The following is a 16,858-nucleotide window of genomic DNA, read 5'->3' on the forward strand; positions in this document are numbered from 1 at the left end:
TAGGACATGGAAGCAACCTAGATGTCCATCAGCAGATGAATGGATAAGAAAGCTGTGGTGCACATACACAATGGAATATTACTCAGCCGTTAAAAAGAATTCATTTGAATCGGTTCTAATGAGGTGGATGAAACTGGAGCCTATTATACGGAGTGATGTAAGCCAGAAAGAAAAACACCAATGCAGTATACTAACACATATATATGGAATTTAGAAAGATGGTAATGATAACCCTGTATGCGAGACAGCAAAAGAGACACAGATGTATAGAACAGTCTTTTGGACTCTGTGGGAGAGGGTGAGGGCGGGATGATATGGGGGAATGGCATTGAAACATGTAAAATATCATATATGAAATGAATCGCCAGTTCAAGTTTGATGCATGGTACAGGGTGCTTGGGGCTGGTGCACTGGGATGACCCAGAGGGATGGAATGGGGAGGGAGGTGGGAGGGGGGTTCAGGATGGGGAGCACGTGTACACCCATGGCAGATTCAAGTCAACGTATAGCAAAACCGATACATATTGTAAAGTTAAATAAATAAATGTTTTAAAAAATAGAAAAAAAAGATGTTTTCATTCTCAGAGTAGTGTGTCTTTTTTCAGGCTGCTACAAAGAAAGTAATGTCAGCTGGTTTGTACAAACAACCAAAAAAAAGGATGTTTCACTTTAATAACTTGAGTAGATAGGTCAAAGTTACTGACATTTTACATTTTTTCACCTGATGAGAATTTTAGAATATGAGAACCACAAACAACTTCTTCTTGTTGTTTAGGCACTAAGTCGTGTCCGACTCTCTGAGACCCTGCAGACTGTAACCCGCCAGGCTCCTCTGTCCATGGGATTTCCCAGACAGAGTACTGGAGTGGGTTGCTATTTCCTTCTCCAGGGGATCTTCCCGGCCCAGGGGTCGAACCCGGGGCTCCTGCACTGCAGGCGGATGCTTTACCGAATCCCTGCTCCCTGAGAGACCCGAGCACAAAGCGGTGGAGGGCGCTCTAGCTGAGGAAGAGCAACGGGGGGGAAGTCCATCTGGGATGGAGCTCGGGGTGGGAGGACAGGGTGAAAGCACCTTCTCCTGAAGAAGGGACTGTGTATGTGTGTGTGCAGCAGGACTGTGTGTGTGTGTGTGTGTATGTATCTGTGTGTCAGTGCGTGCATCTGTGTGTGTGTGTCAGTGTGTGTGCAGCAGGACTGTGTGTGTCTGTGTGTGTATCTGTGTGTTTGTGCATCTGTGTGTGTGTCAGTGTGTGCAGCAGGACTGTGTGTGTCTGTGTGTCAGTGTGTGCGTGCGCATCTGTGTGTCAGTGTGTGTGTGCGTGTCTGTACATGTCTGTGTCTGTGCATCTGTGTGTGTGTGTATGTATGTGTGTCTGTGTGTCAGTGTGTGCAGCAGGACTATGTATGTCTGTGTGTGTGCGTGCATCTGTGTGTGTGTGTGTGTCAGTGTGTGTGCAGCAGGACTGTGTGTGTCTGTGTGTGTATCTGTGTGTCTGTGCATCTGTGTGTGTGTCAGTTTGTGTGCAGCAGGACTGTGTGTGTCTGTGTGTGTGTCAGTGTGTGCGTGCGCATCTGTGTGTCAGTGTGTGTGTGTGTCTGTACATGTCTGTATATGTGTCTGTGTGCATCTGTGTGTGTGTATGTTTGTGTGTCTGTGTGTGCAGCAGGACTATGTATGTGTGTGTGTGTGTGTGTGTGTGTCTGTGCAACAGGACTGTGTGTGTATGTGTCTCTGTCTGTGTGTGCAGCAGGACTGTGTGTGTCTCTGCACGCATCTGTGTATGTGCGCACATGCGTGTGTGTGTGTGCAGCAGGACTGTATGTGTCTGAGTGTGTGTCAGTGTGTGTCAGTGTGTGCATGCGCATCTGTGTGTGTTTGTGTGTGTGTGTGTGCAGCAGGGCTGTATGTGTCTGTGTGCGTGTGTCAGTGTGTGTCTGTGTGTGTCTATGTATGTGTCTGTGTGTGTCAGTGTGTGCAGCAGGACTGTGTGTGTGTGTGCGTATCTGTATGTGCGCACATGCGTGTGTGTGCACATCAGTGTGTGTGTGCAGCAGGACTGTGTCTGTGTGTCTGCATCTGTGTGTGTGTCAGTGTGTGTGTGCATGTGCAGCAGGGCTGTGTGTATGTGTGTGTGCGCGCGTCTGTGTGTCTGTGTGTGTGCAGCAGGACTATATGTGTCTGTGTATGTATCTGTGTGTGTATGTGTATGTGTGTGTCAGTGTGTGCAGCAGGACTGTGTGTGTCTGTGTGTGGGTCAGTGTGTGTGCGCATCAGTGTGTGTGCATGTGTGTTTGTACACGTCTGTATGTCTGTGTGTGGGTCTGTGTGCATCTGTGTGTGTCTGTGTGTGTGTCAGTGTGTGTGCAGCAGGACTGTGTGTGTCTGTGTATCTGCGTGTCAGTGTGTGCATGCATCTGTGTGTGTCTGTGTGTCAGTGTGTGCAGCAGGACTGTGTGTGTCTGTGTGTGGGTCAGTATGTGTGTGCACATCTGTGTGTGTGTGTGCGCGTGTGCAGCAGGGCTGTGTGTGTGTACACGTCTGTATGTCTCTGTGTGTGTGTCTGTGTGTCTGTGTGTGTATGTCAGTGTGTGTGCAGCAGGACTGTATGTGTCTGTGTGTGTCTGTGTGCATGTGCATCTGTGTGTGTGTCAGTGTGTGTGTGTGTGCAGCAGGGCTGTGTGTGTCTGTGTGTGCGCGCGTCTGTGTGTGTGTATGCGTGCACGTGTGTGTGTGTGTGTGTGTGTGTGTGTGGCTGCATCAGGTCTTAGCTGTGGCATGCAGGATCTTGTTCCCCAACTAGGGAGCAAACCCGGGCCCCCTGCGTTGGGAGCACGCAGTCTTAACCACCCGACCACCAGGAAAGTCCTGGGACTTTGTGCTTTGGAAGAAAGGGGGAAATAGGCTGAACAGATACCAGCATGACTTCTTTGCTTAGTCGTCCTGTGTCATCTTCTGCAGAGATGCCTCCCTGTTAATCTTACTTTTTAAGCCACTTGAAAACCTTTGCAACAGCAGTCCTCAGCTTTCTGCCGCCCTGTGCTCTCACGCCCGTCAGTACCCGTGGGACCCTGCCCTTCGTGGCCGGGGAGGTGGGCAGGTGTGGAGCGTCTCGCTGGGTTACTGCCGTGCTTCACTTGGACAGTCTCGGTTACCCTCGGGAGCGTCCTAACCATGGAGTTAGGAGCACATGATACTGTTAGGCTGGTTGAGTCCATGGATAGCAGAGACAGGAACTGTCTGGTCTCTCTGCCTTCAGGGAAAATGAAATACTTTGGGTGGGTATCAGGGCATTTCACATACTCCAAGGAAGAAGAATCAAGTTTTGGGCACAGTAGTTACCAAACCTTAGGGGAAAACTTAGTACCAAGAACGTATGAACTCTCTTAGATGTTTCTATGACTGTTTCTGCAGTCCCCAAGCCCGGCTCTCTTAAGTAGAACTTCCATGCTGCCAGAAGATTTAATTGGCACAGCTCAGTGGCAGTAGGGGTGATGGTGATGGTTTAAGAAGCCCTGATTGCGGTGGGCAGGTGCAGAGGTTCCTGGACTTCAGGCAAGGCCATCAATTCTAATCGAGTTCAGGGAGCACTTCTCAAAGGAGGGAAAATAATGGGAGTCCATCAGCTGCCTTACGAAGGGCCTGTTCTCTAAAAACAAAGAACTAAGCGTGCAGTGTTCAATTCGAATGAATAATTCAGTGGCGCCCACTACGCCAAGTCAGTGTGCTTGGCGGAGGACTTGAGGCTGTTCTTGCCGCTCCACTGGTTAGGGTTTCTGTGTTTTGTGGGAAGCCATCCTTGAACAAGTATGACCCGTCTGGCTGTCTCCCTCCCAGTCCCCTCCTTCCTTTCATCAGCCTCGAGATTACCAGTTCTTTACAGGATCTGATAGAACATCCATGAGGCTGTTAGAAGAATTTACTTTTAGTGTATCTTCCTTTCCTGTTTTAATTTTGCTCTTTTAAATTTACTCATTTCGTATTTTTACAGTATGTCTAATTGTGTAATTTGTTTTTTCCCCCACTGTCTAAAGAACACATATTGATGGGAAAATAGAAAAAAAACACAAGGAAAAGTTGTCTGTAATCCAGTCGTTAAATTAAAAAAATAACCCTTTTGTCTGTCTTCTGTACCTGTAAGGAGGATGTTTATTTGATCCCAACTTTAGTTGTGTATATTGACTTTTGGGGGTTGAGACAAGCTGCCTCTAAAAAGTCCCCTGCTTTTTCATCTAGGAGGAGATGGCCAGCCGGCCTGGAATAGATGGTGCTTGTTGTGGACGGGAGTCACCCCAGTGGCTCCCATCAGACGCGTTTATATAAAACAAGGCAGTGAATTCTGCCCTGGAAGGAGGCCCAGCAGAACTGTCTCGGCGTCTCCCCCGAGCTGCCCACTCAGTGCCTTTTGGTTTGCACACATTCTGGGTTACAAGGGCAAGCAGATGGGGATAGGGCCCCCGGAGGGCGCCAGTGGGGCCCCAGCCACCCTGATTGCTGCTTTCACATAGCCTCTTTGAAGAGCAGAGATAGTTCCAACAGAGGTCCACTGCCAGAAGGGCCCCCAGAGGGTCAGCTTACCCTGGGAGAGGGATACTGGGCCTGTGATGCGGTGGTTTAGGTCATACAGCTCAAAAAAAAAAAAAAAAAAAAAAAAAAAGGTGAGGTTTGTTTCTTTCGCTCCAGAGTAAAGCCCCTGACTCATTAAACACTTTCCCCTTGTGCTCCAGCAACCAGCTATCCACATTCCATCTCTATGGAAGCGTGTGTTCTGGAAATGTCATGGAGATGGGCTCACGCTTGACCTCTCAGGTCTGGCTTCTTAAGTGCTCACTGTAGCGTTCTGGAGGCTCACCCACGCAGCACGCGTGCCTGCTTCTCTCCTCTTTGTGGCTGAACAGTGAGCCGTGTGCCCACCGCCTCCGCTTGTCCCTCCCTCTGTTGGTAGACATTCAGGCTGTTTCCATGTCTTGGCAGTTCTGACCCTGCGTGCACACGCATTTATCTGTGCCCCTGTTTCCAGTTCTTTTGGGTGAATACCTACAAGTGGAGGAGTGGAGTCACACAGGAATTCTGGTTTCCCCTCGGGGACCAGCTGCAGCGTTTGTCTCAGCAGCGGAACCTCTCTGCAGCCCCGCCAGCTCTATACGAGGACCCCTTGCCCCCCGTTAGCCCCGGAGTTTCTTACGAGAAATTTTCTCTCATTCGGAGCATTACTGCCCTGCAGGAAAGCACCTGGTTAATCTCCGGCTGCTCTCAGGATTCCTCCGTCTTTCACTATTAGCAGTTGGGTTATGATGTGTCTCAGTGTGGATTTCCTTCGATTTATCCTGTATGGGCTTCGTCAGGCTTCTTGAAACTCGTAGGCTTTTCATCTCTGGCCAGATCGGGGAAGCTTTTAGCCATTAATTCTGTAAGTGTTTGTTCAGCGTAACACACTTCTGCCTCTCTGGCCATTTGAATGTTAGACTCTTACTCTCTCAGTTCTCTGAGCAATGATCAGTTAATTGTTAAAACACACACACAACTTGGTCTCTCTTTCTCTGAGACTGACCAGCTCCTCCTGTTGTGCCCAGTTTGCTGGCTGTTTCCTCTTGTCTGCATCCTGCTGCTGAGCCCATTCTGCGGATCTGCTTTGTTACTGTTTTCTCCTGTTCTGAAATTACTATTTGGTGCTGCTTTAAAAGTGCTGTTTCTTTGCTGACGCTTGGGTTGTTTTCAAGAGTGAAATGAGTGTTTTCTTTCATTGTCTTCTTACCATTGTTTGCTGGAGTGCCTTTTAAACAGCTGCTTTACTGTTTTTGTCAGATTATTTGAAAATCTGCATCACCTTGGTATTGGCATCTATGGGTTTTCTTCTCCTAACAGAGTTGGTGTTTTCCACATGCCTCATGAGTGGAATGCTGCTGGCTGGTATGAGACCTCGAGTTTTGTTTTCATCCTGCAGAGAGCCTTGGTGTCTTCTATGAACATGCTGTCCACCAGGTTAGGTTTGGGTCTTAAGTTTCTGCCCACAGTCTGTGAGCTGTGGGTCTAATTTCAGTTTAGTTTTCAGAAGCCTCTGCAGTGCATCTGGGATCTGTCCGCGCGTGCCACCCAGCCACCCGTCTGCGTCTGGGCAGTGGTCTTCTTCCCTAAGCTCTTCTGTCCATTTGCCCTCCCTGCCGCTTTCAGATTCCCGGCGGGCCCCTCGCTGGTTTCGCGTGCTGCTATTTGCCTTTCAGAGCCTTCTCGTTCCGTTCAGTGCATCCTGTCCAGGTAGGAGAGAGAGTGTGGAGTATGTGTAACTATCTGATCTGCGACTCAGACATCTGTCTGTCTGTTTTTAACATTAAAAATGGCCTCTGCTTGACTGTGTGCTTCCAGGTGCTTTCTCCCTCTGCTCTCCCTTCTCTAATAAACTGGCCCAGAAAACATGGCGACTACAGTCCGGGAAGACGGGGTCTGGAGGCAGACAAGAACGCTGCTCCTCAAGAATTGCCTGGTGAAATGTAGGACCAAGAAGAGCAGTGTCCAGGTGAGCGGCACGGCCGTCATGCGTGCTCCACGTTGATGTGTTCCACCTTTAAGAGATGATTTGCTCTGCTGGATGCATTTTTATCACAGTTTCACTTGAGAAGTGACAACTTATTGCGTCAGCCTCAGAAAAAAACACCTAAATTATCCAGCGTTTTCTAAATGTCAGAAATGCTGACGTTTCCAAATTCAGTGACTTTTTCATGTCGGTGCTTGACTGTGAACCTCAAGGCCTGTATTTCCTGTTTCATGAGGTGGAAAATAAAGTCTGCAGATAACTCCCTGGAACATTATTCCGCATTTCCTCCCCATGGCCCCCCATCTTTTGGACTCTGGGTTGAATTGGCCAGGATTACTGCAGCCATGTCACGCATCTGTCTCCACAAGCATGCACCACTTTATTGTATGTTTATTTGTTTAGCATACACTGGTCTAAGAGATAAAAGGAAGTAAGAACTCTGGATGAACCAGTCAAGAATGATTTTAAAAGATGGAATGGTATTATTCTTTTGAAATCAGCAGAACAATTAAACCGCAAGGTGAAACAGTAAATAGTTCATCCCCATTAAAGTCAACTATTGAATGTAACTGAGTTTAGTTTCAGGAGTAGAAATTTAGGTGTAATTAAACGTAAGTTTTAATTCAGACTCAAAGACATTTTTATGGTGTCTTTGAGTTACAGACAATTGGTAAGTTACTTTAAAGTTATATATGAATAAATTTATTATTATATTTTATGTTAATAATCTCAGATGTTTAAATATTAGCTTTTATGTCACTTAAATATGTTATGGTGACTTGAATTTTAAAATATTTTAGTGAAATGGAATGTAAAGGAAAACTTATTGCTGTTGGGCTTGGTTCAGCACAATATTTCTTTTAGGATAGAAGTGCTTTTACTTTATGTTCTGAAGAAAGGAGACCCAAGTTCTTCGTGTTTTTTCTTAGTATTGGTTATATTCGTGGAAAGCTTGATGCTTTTTGCTGCCTGTGCTATGCTTTGTGATCATTTTGTTTCCTTTGTTGCAGGAAATTCTTTTTCCACTGTTCTTTTTGTTTTGGTTAATATTAATTAGCATGATGCATCCAAATAAGAAATATGAAGAAGTGCCTGATGTAGAACTCAGTGCCCTGGACGTGTCCGTCCTCGCCAACGTCGTGCTCGGATTCACGCCCGCGACTAACATCACGAGGAGCGTCATGCAGAGAGTGTCTGTGGACCACCTTCTTGACGGTACTGTGAGCTGGCGTGGGTCCTGTCCCTCACAGATGGCCTCTTCTGTGTTGTGCTGTTTGCTTTATTGAGTAAATACCGTTCTTAACATTTAGGTATATATGCTTTCACTATAACAGAGTTTTATAAAAGCGTTAATATTACCTGATTCTGCTAGCCTATGTTTCTTGTGAAACTTTCATTTACAGCATACTTTATGTTTTAATATTTTATATCATGGGCCATTTATAAAGCAAGCGTATTCGTTTAGGGTAAAAAAAGCAATATTGGGTTTAAATGTCAATTTTTATTCAAAGAAGAGTTGTGTCATAGTTACTAAAACACATATTTAGTTTCTGAGAAGGATTGTGGAATTTTCTTCCTCAGAAGCAATATTTGAAAATAAAATATCCATTCATTCATCAAGGAGTTATTTCATGGTTTCACTTTGCGATAGGGAAATGAACTACACATATTACATGTAGGGTGTGTGCTCTAATCTATTATGTTAATAGCTTATGTGTTACACCGACACATAACTTACGTGTAGTCAAATGACAGGTAAGAAATAGTGTCTGTAAAATTGTACTACTTTAATATCTGTTGCTTTTTAGTTTGGTTTTTAGAAGAGCTGTATTCATTTTCTAAGAAGTTAGAGCATTCAACAAATGCTTATAAAATACTACATTCATCAAGTATAATGGTAAATTTGGTCTGTTGTATTATAATAAACTATTCGTGTATTTGAGCTAACTCTGTTGTGATATTTTATAGTCGTAACTATTGAAGAATATGCAGATGAAGAAGAATTGGTGACATCTAGTCTTTCCAAGTCCGGCTCCTTTGTAGGCGTTGTGTTCAAAGACTTCATGTCCTACGAGCTCCGGTTTTTTCCTGATACGATTCCAGTATCTTCTGTTTATATGGATTCAAGAGGCAAGTAGCCCTAAATAGTCAACGAAAATCAATTACATGCATGTTTTTATTGCTGTTAGTTCAAATGCAAAATTTGATGGAGGCCTACATTGACATTTTCAACTATAATTATTCAGATCAGAAGACTGTCAACTCTAGCATAAGAACATGTGTGTATATCTGTATATCCACAGCTACGTATATAATATGAAGTATAATTTATACTGTGCTTCCCCAGTGGCTCAGTGGTTAAGAATCCACCTGCAGTTCGATCCCTGGATTGGGAAGAGCCTCTGGAGAAGGGAATGGCAACTCCCTCCAGTATTCTTGTCTGGATTATACCACGGACAGAGAAGCCTGGCAGGCTCCCATCTGTGGGGCTTCAAAGACCCGATGCCACAGAAGTGACTGAGCAGTCCTGCACAAGATTTCTGTTAGACAGTTTTATCCTGAGTTCTGTGACTTTCTCTCTTCACAGTCCAGGATGTCTGGCTCTAGCTGAGGGATCACACCATCGTGATTATCTGGGTTGTGAAGATCTTTTTGTACAGTTCTTCTGTGTATTCTTGCCACCTCTTCTTAATATCTTCTGCTTCTGTTAGGTCCATACCATTTCTGTCCTTTGTCGAGCCCATCTTTGCATGAAATGTTCCCTTGGTATCTCTAATTTTCTTGACGAGATCTCTAGTCTTTGCCATTCTGTTGTTTTCCTCTATTTCTTTGCATTGATCCCTGAGAAAGGCTTTCTTATCTCTTCTTGCTATTCTTTGGAACTCTGCATTCAGATGCTTATATCTTTCCTTTTCTCCTTTGCTTTTCGCTTCTCTTCTTTTCACAGCTATTTGTAAGGCCTCCCCAGACAGCCATTTTGCTATTTTGCAAGATAATCAAGATAATCACAATGGTGTGATCACTCACCTAGAGCCAGACATCTTGGAACGTGAAGTCAAGTGGGCCTTAGGAAGCATCACTACAAACAAAGCTAGTTGAGGTGATGGAATTCCAGTGGATCTATTTCAGATCCTGGAAGATGATGCTGTGAAAGTGCTGCACTCAATATGCCAGCAAATTTGGAAAACTCAGCAGTGGCCGCAGGACTGGAAAAGGTCAGTTTTCATTCCCATCCCAAAGAAAGGCAATGCCAAGGAATGCTCAAACTACCACACAGTTGCATTCATCTCACACGCTAGTAAAATAATGCTCAGAATTCTCCAAGCCAGGCTTCAGCAGTATGTGAACCATGAACTTCCAGATGTTCAAGCTGGTTTTAGAAAAGGCAGAAGAACCAGAGATCAAATTGCCAACATCTGCTGGATCATGGAAAAAGCAAGAGAGTTCCAGAAAAACATCTATTTCTGCTTCATTGACTATGCCAAAGCCTTTGACTATGTGAATCACAGTAAACTGTGGAAAATTCTGAAAGAGATGGGAATACAGACCACCTGACCTGCCTCTTGAGAAACCTCTATGCAGGTCAGGAAGCAACAGTTAGAACTGGACGTGGAACAACAAACTGGTTCCAAATAGGAAAAGGTTTATGTCAAGGCTGTATATTGTCACCCTTCTTATTTAACTTATATGCAGAGTACATCATGAGAAGCGCTGGGCTGGAAGAAGCACAAGCTGGAATCAAGATTGCCGGGAGAAATATCAATAACCTCAGATATGCGCATGACACCAGCCTTATGGCAGAAAGTGAAGAGGAACTAAAAGCCTCTTGATGAAAGTGAGAGGAGAGTGAAAAAGTGGGCTTAAAGCTCAACATCCAGAAAACTAAGATCATGGCATCTGGTCCCGTCACTTCATGTAAATAGATGGGGAAACAGTGTCAAGACTTTATTTTGGGGGGCTCCAAAATCACTGTAGATGGTGACTGCAGCCATGAAATTAAAAGACGCTTACTCCTTGGCTCAGATGGTAAAGCATCTGTCTACAATGTGGGAGACCCTGGTTCGATCCCTGGGTCGGGAAGTTCCCTGGAGAAGGAAATGGCAACCCACTCCAGTACTCTTGCCTAGAAAATCCCATGGATGGAGGAGCCTGATGTCCATGGGGTCACAAAGAGTTGGACACAACTGAGCGACTTCACTTTACTCCATGGAAGGAAACCTAGATAGCATATTGAAAAGCAGAGACGTTACTTTGCCAACAAAGGTCCGTCTAGTCAAGGCTATGGTTTTCCAGTGGTCATGTATGAATGCGAGAGTTGGACTGTGAAGAAGGCTGAGCACCGAAGAATTGATGCTTTTGAACTGTGGTTTTGGAGAAGACTCGAGAGTCCCTTGGACTGCAAGGAGATCCAACCAGTCCATTGTAAAGGCGATCAGCCCTGGGTGTTCTTTGGAAGGAATGATGCTGAAGCTGAAACTCCAGTACTTTGGCTACCTCATGCGAAGAGTTGACTCATTGGCAAAGACTCTGATGTTGGCAGGGATTGGGGGCAGGAGGAGAAGAGGACGACAGAGGATGGGATGGCTGGATGGCATCACCCACTTGATGGACGTGAGTTTGAGTGAACTCCGGGAGATGGTGATGGACAGGGAGGCCTGGCGTGCTGTGATTCATGAGGTCACAGAGTCGGACACGACTGAGCGACTGAACTGAACTGATATGACTTTCTAAATCTATATTCTTTTCTCCACATAATTGTTTTTGTACATGGTATGGTACATATTTAAAATCTCAAGATCTTCTACCAATAAAGTTTATTAATTCTATGTTTGAAACATGGAAAACAGCCTTCAATGCCTAAGCCTCTGAAAAAAAAATTATCAACCAAAAACATTTCTTGAAACAATGTTAAAGTCACTATATTTGTGACTTGATTCCAAAAAGCCTTCAGATAATTTTTTTTTTTTCTGTGTTCTTTACTTGGACCTGCCTTTGCACATGGAAAGCTTTTAAAGCTGATAATTCATTGTAGAATGACTTAGGTTAAGCCAGAAAAGTGACTTGTTTAAAAAACCTCATTGGAAAAGACTGATGCTGGGAAAGATTGAAGGCAAAAGGCGAAGGGGACAGCAGAGCATGAGATGGTTGGATGGCATCACGGACTCAAAGGACACGAGTTTGAGCAAGCTCCCAGAGACAGTGGAGGACAGAGGAGCCTGGCGTGCTGCAGCCCGTGGGGTCGCAAAGGGTCAGGCATGGCTTAGCAGCTGAGCAGCAGCCACTGATTTCTTTGCTTCCATTTGTGTGCATTTACTACTCAGTATCCTAACACATGTAACTCTCTGATTTCAAACATTTCAAACAAACAGTAAGGGATGTGATAGACTTTGTTTGCCTTTGGAGGGCAGTTGCTTCTTTTCTTTGCTTCTGTTAGAGATGGATCAGTTGTATCACTTTGGTAACCCACTGGGTGCTGTCTCTAAGGAAAGCACTTGTGTATCATGCTGGACCTTAGCTCTCACGTGTTTTCTTCTGTAGCTGGCTGTTCCCCATCATGTGATGCCGTCCAGTTCTGGTCCTCAGGGTTCACGGTTCTGCAGGCCTCGATAGACGCAGCCATCATACAGGTAAAGGTGCTGGAGGAAGGCAAGGGTTCATATGCTGCCCCACGTCTTTACCATCGGAGTCCATTTCACTGCTGTCACACATACCAAATTACATCTTGCAGGTCAGCTCCGTTACAGAAAAAGAGAAGGAAGAAGTCTCATTTTCTGATTTAATTTTTTTTGAAACCCACTTTAGTTTCGTGGTCTTCAAGCACGCTGTTCAGCACTCTGTATGCCTGTGTTATCCTGTCTGTGCTGTCTGTAGGCAATATTTATGAAAGGTCTGTATCCGCAGACTTTTCCCCTTGAATAAGAGTAACTTAGTTTAAAGAAGTTACCTTTATTATCTTAATCATAGTGTTCGATCTTATTTTTAACAGATGTTCATCGCTTGTCTGAAAACGTTGTTTCTCCCTTGTGTGCTAGCATCAGCCCGTTTAGTCTTGACACCGTGGGGCTGGTGCTGCTGTTTACACCTCATTTATGCACTTGAAACTCAGGAAGATGGAGTGACTTTGCAAACCTCAGATGATGAGTGGCAAAGCTAATTCAGACTGTGGCTTTTGGGTTCTCATTTCTGTGTTTTGGTAGTATACTGCCACTAACATTGTGTATGAACGTTGTGTTTCCATTCTGAAGATCTGACCCAGTGTTTCTCGTTTTAGTGGAAATGAACAGCAGACCTTGGGTAGGAGCCCTGTCACTGCCAGTTGTTAGACTGCTGTGCATCAGTGACTGCAGAAGTAATGCTTGCTGGACAGGGTTGTCGTTAGAACCACATGAGATGATACACAGAAGTGTCCTACAAGCTCTCACAGCATGGTATTAATGTATCGTAGACACAGTATTCAGTAACACACAAGCTCAGGCTAATGACGGTGAAATGAATACAGGGCGTGTTGTGTTGATGGTGCTGAAGTACCTGTTTGTGTTTTGGCCAAAGACCTTAGCTGTCCACAGCCCAGACCGCGCAGAGCCCAGACCGCGCCGCACGAGCAGGTGGAGCAGAGCTCCGTGCCGTCCATGTGAACGTGAGGTGGAGGCGTGTCGTATGGCAGCGTGGTTCTGTCACCCTGTCTCTGTGCTGCATACGTGTATATGCGATATGCGATAGAAGGACTCACTACCTGAAAGAACATTTTTTAAAAAGAGAGTTATCCTTTCATGGCACTTGTCGTCATCCTTTAACGTCTCGATTGTATAAACACATATTTTTATTAAGATGCATATAGCTGTCACTAAAGATGGTTATTGTGCAGTTTTATTTTCTTTGGCAAATTATTTAATAGAAACGTATGTACTTCCCAACTTCAGACTTGAAACTTTGTGACATGCTTCCAGAACGAGTGAAGACAATGTTCTATGCAGTACCATGATCCTGGGGTCAGTCGCTTTATTTCTGGTGTGTAGTGTTTTGAGGGTTGTGTTTACAGTAGGTTATGGACTAACTTTGTGTATGTAATTGTCTCATTATTTCAGGACTGCTCTCAGGACTAAGTTAACTGAATGTGTTTACATTTTCTGATTGTAGATGAAGACCAACGTTTCTTTTTGGAAAGAGCTGGAGTCAACTAAAGCTGTTCTTATGGGAGAAACGGCTGTTGTAGAAATAGACACCTTTCCCCGAGGAGTGATTTTAATATACCTAGTTATAGCGTTTTCACCTTTTGGATACTTTTTGGCAATTCATATCGTGGCAGAAAAAGAAAAGAAGTTAAAAGAGTTTTTAAAAATAATGGGACTTCATGACACGGCCTTTTGGTATGTTACTAGAACCTTGTTATTCAGTGTGGCTAATAACTGCGTAAGCTCCACACATCTTCAGTACTGAAGCTCTGTTACTCACAGGACTCAGCAAGGTCCTGACCCTCTTTTCTTGCAGTTCCCGCCTTTGTCATGGAGTTTGAGACTCATCACGAAGCTCCAGCAGTTAACTGGCTTGTTCGAACATAAGGGAGGTGGGCTTTGGGAAGCTCATGTCAATATTATATATTTAAGTTTCATTTTGTGTTTTGTTTGATGAGGCATGCTCCATGTCTTTCAGTATATAGAAAAATAGGAGATTGTGGAAAGTTAAGAATTAATCTCCTGTTACAGTCCTCTGCAAATATCGTAGCCTGCTCATATTGTTACGTTCATATACACAAACTCAAGTTTTGCGCTTTTTTGTCCCCTGGGAAAAGTTACTTTTGTGAATTTTTTAGGATGAAAATATACAAATAATTATTTCCATGGAAACAAATGAAAAAAGTTCAACAATGAGCACATTAACATTTTTGTACAATGAAAATTTTATAGAGGCATGCAATTTTATAAAATTCCAAGTGTGTTTTCCATACTTTGCCGACTATGCAGTAAGAACATTTATTCTGACCTCACTTTGGGGGAGACGTTAGTCCTGTCAAATGTGAGTTGTTATTACCATTTTATTCCATTTAGCTCGGGGCAGCAGCTGAGCCGCGTTACATAGTGGGGTTATCCCGTATGACGCCGGCTCTGCTCATTTCTCACTCCTGTGTTTCGCTCGTGGCCGGTCTCTGAGCCGCACTGGAGTGTTAAATGTTTTGTGAGGAGACGGTAGCTGGAAGCATCTAGGTAGATCAGTTTCTCCGTGCCTCGTTTCTGCCTCTGTAAAATAATTGGTTTACTTTTGGTGGCTTAGGCATCTTTTAGCCCTCTTTTGGTGGTTTTCATGATGCCATACATTACGTTACCTGCTAACTTGAAAAGTAAAAGCGAAATAATAGACTGTGGGGCAATTCCCCTGAGCTCCGGTTAGAGGAGAAATGTCGAGGCCTGTGATGAATCTGTTGTTGATCTTGGTCTCAACATCGAGTTCCACAGTAATGACGTTGTTGCTTAGCAGGGTGGCCTTCACGACTATCTAAAGCACCAAAAGCCATCAGAGTTAAACTGTCACGTGTACCATGAAGAAAATCGTCAGTCATTAAACTGTTTCGTATTTTAAGAAAACCAGAATTGTGCCTTTGTTGATCTTCTGAAAGTACTAGATTTAAATGAATCGTGATTTGCTATAAATCTGTAAGGTTTTTTTGACTCCTGGAAAGATAATCACCATTTTATCTCTATATGAGATGATAGCTTGGTAATTTTATCTACAGCTTAACCAGTACTATATTTTTCACCATGTACAAGAGCTGTAATTTTCAGTACGTGAGCATACATAGAAATGAAGCGATTGACTTAATTTTAAGAATGAAACAGCTAAAATAAAGCTGAAGTTTTGTTTAAAATGGATTTTTTTAATTGTTAAGGCTTGTGTTTTTAGCCGTGACTGTGTCTGTGTTCCCTTTTCAGGCTCTCCTGGGTTCTTCTCTACGCAAGTTTGATTTTTCTCATGTCCCTTCTCATGGCAGTCATCGCAACAGCATCTTCCTTATTCCCTCAGAGTAGCTGCTTTGTGATATTTCTCCTTTTTTTCCTCTATGGCTTATCATCTGTAAGTACTTTAACTTGAAATGGGAATAAAGGACTGCCAAAATATTTGATTAATACAGTAAAGTCTTATTTTTTGGTTTACTTGCAGTCGACTTCCCGTGAAAGATAGGATTGTTCCTCGGTTAATTCTGATGAATGAGTTGTATCGTTGTACCTCCTCACTTTTAGGAAAGTTACAAAATATTCTCAAGTTTAAATTTAACTAGTTTTCACATGATGTATTCCACACACTTCCTCTGAGTCTGTCTTTTATGATCTTCATATAACTGTGCTTATACACCATGAAGATGGTCTTGTACTAGACTCTATTATTTTTTTTTTTTTTCGTGAAATCCTAAACGTTTCAAGGTAATATGTGTTACAGGACGATGCTGTGTAAAGATATGTCTTTGTAAATTAATTCTTTGACACTGCTGATACGGGTTGGGTATTTGGTTGAATGCTGGTTGTGCACGACCAGCCTTTGTTTGTTTTCTTTAAATATGTATTTGGCTGTGCTGAGGCTTAGTTGCAGCCTGTGACGTCTAGTTCCCCCACCAGGGATCAAACCTGGGCCCCTGCATTGGGAGCGTGGAGTCTTAGCCACTGGATCACCAGAGACGCCCCCAGCCTTTGTTTCCCGTGGCCCTAGTTTCCGTTCTGCTTGGCCCACGTGCCCGTGCTGTATCAGCTGTGACATGTTGTGACTGTCATCTCTGCTCTTTAACACGACAGTTTATAAAGAACTTGTACGCAAAAGTGACAGTTGCTCAGTCGAGTCTGACTCTTTGCGACCCCATGGACTATACAGTCCGTGGAATTCTCCAGGCCAGAATCCTGGAGTGGGTAGCCTTTCCCTTCTCCAGGGGATCTTCCCAACCCAGGGATCAAACCCAGGTCTCCCGCATTGCAGGTGGATTCTTTACCAGCTGAGTCACCAGGGACGCCCACCTCAAGTAACATGTATGCTTCTCTATATAGTTGCGTGGTTTTTAACTGACTCTGTTTCCTATCAACACATTAAAAGCTAGGTCCTCTACTTGAAAGCTTGCCGAGTTGTGGTTTTGTTCATATTTGAACATGTCTTAACTGCAGAGACACCTGGTAGTTTCTGCTTTCTGTGAGGTTGAGATGGTCATGTTTGCCTATTAGATAGATAAAGAGAAGTTTTAAATATTTGTCAGTTTATATTGTTAATGTATAGCACTGTTTGTATGAAAATTAAATATCTCAGCATGACCTTTAGAAATTTGTTGTTTTTTCGTTGCTAAGACATGTGTGTCC

The 16,858-nt window shown here is 43.9% G+C and overlaps 1 protein-coding gene across 10 annotated transcripts in view; it reads left to right on the forward strand.

The window, feature by feature from the left end:
• Nucleotides 1–16,858, forward strand: part of ABCA5 (ATP binding cassette subfamily A member 5) — a 65,904-nt gene that overhangs the window by 8,153 nt on the left and 40,893 nt on the right. For 4 of the 10 annotated variants that reach the window (XM_042256470.1, XM_042256473.1, XM_042256475.2 and 1 more), the window contains exons 2-8: nt 6,362–6,512; nt 7,541–7,745; nt 8,499–8,660; nt 12,069–12,157; nt 13,080–13,172; nt 13,668–13,897; nt 15,455–15,596. In XM_042256470.1, the coding sequence (XP_042112404.1) occupies nt 6,411–6,512; nt 7,541–7,745; nt 8,499–8,660; nt 12,069–12,157; nt 13,080–13,172; nt 13,668–13,897; nt 15,455–15,596 (1,023 nt within the window). In that variant the 5' untranslated portion in view covers nt 6,362–6,410. Of the gene's footprint in view, nt 1–5,863; nt 5,981–6,169; nt 6,254–6,361; nt 6,513–7,540; nt 7,746–8,498; nt 8,661–12,068; nt 12,158–13,079; nt 13,173–13,667; nt 13,898–15,454; nt 15,597–16,858 lie in introns of all 10 variants that reach the window. The other 6 variants (XM_004013149.5, XM_060395058.1, XM_060395059.1 and 3 more) reach the window with 4 other exon arrangements.

Source organism: Ovis aries, chromosome 11 (genome assembly GCF_016772045.2).
Source record: "Ovis aries strain OAR_USU_Benz2616 breed Rambouillet chromosome 11, ARS-UI_Ramb_v3.0, whole genome shotgun sequence".
Lineage (NCBI taxonomy): Eukaryota > Metazoa > Chordata > Mammalia > Artiodactyla > Bovidae > Ovis > Ovis aries.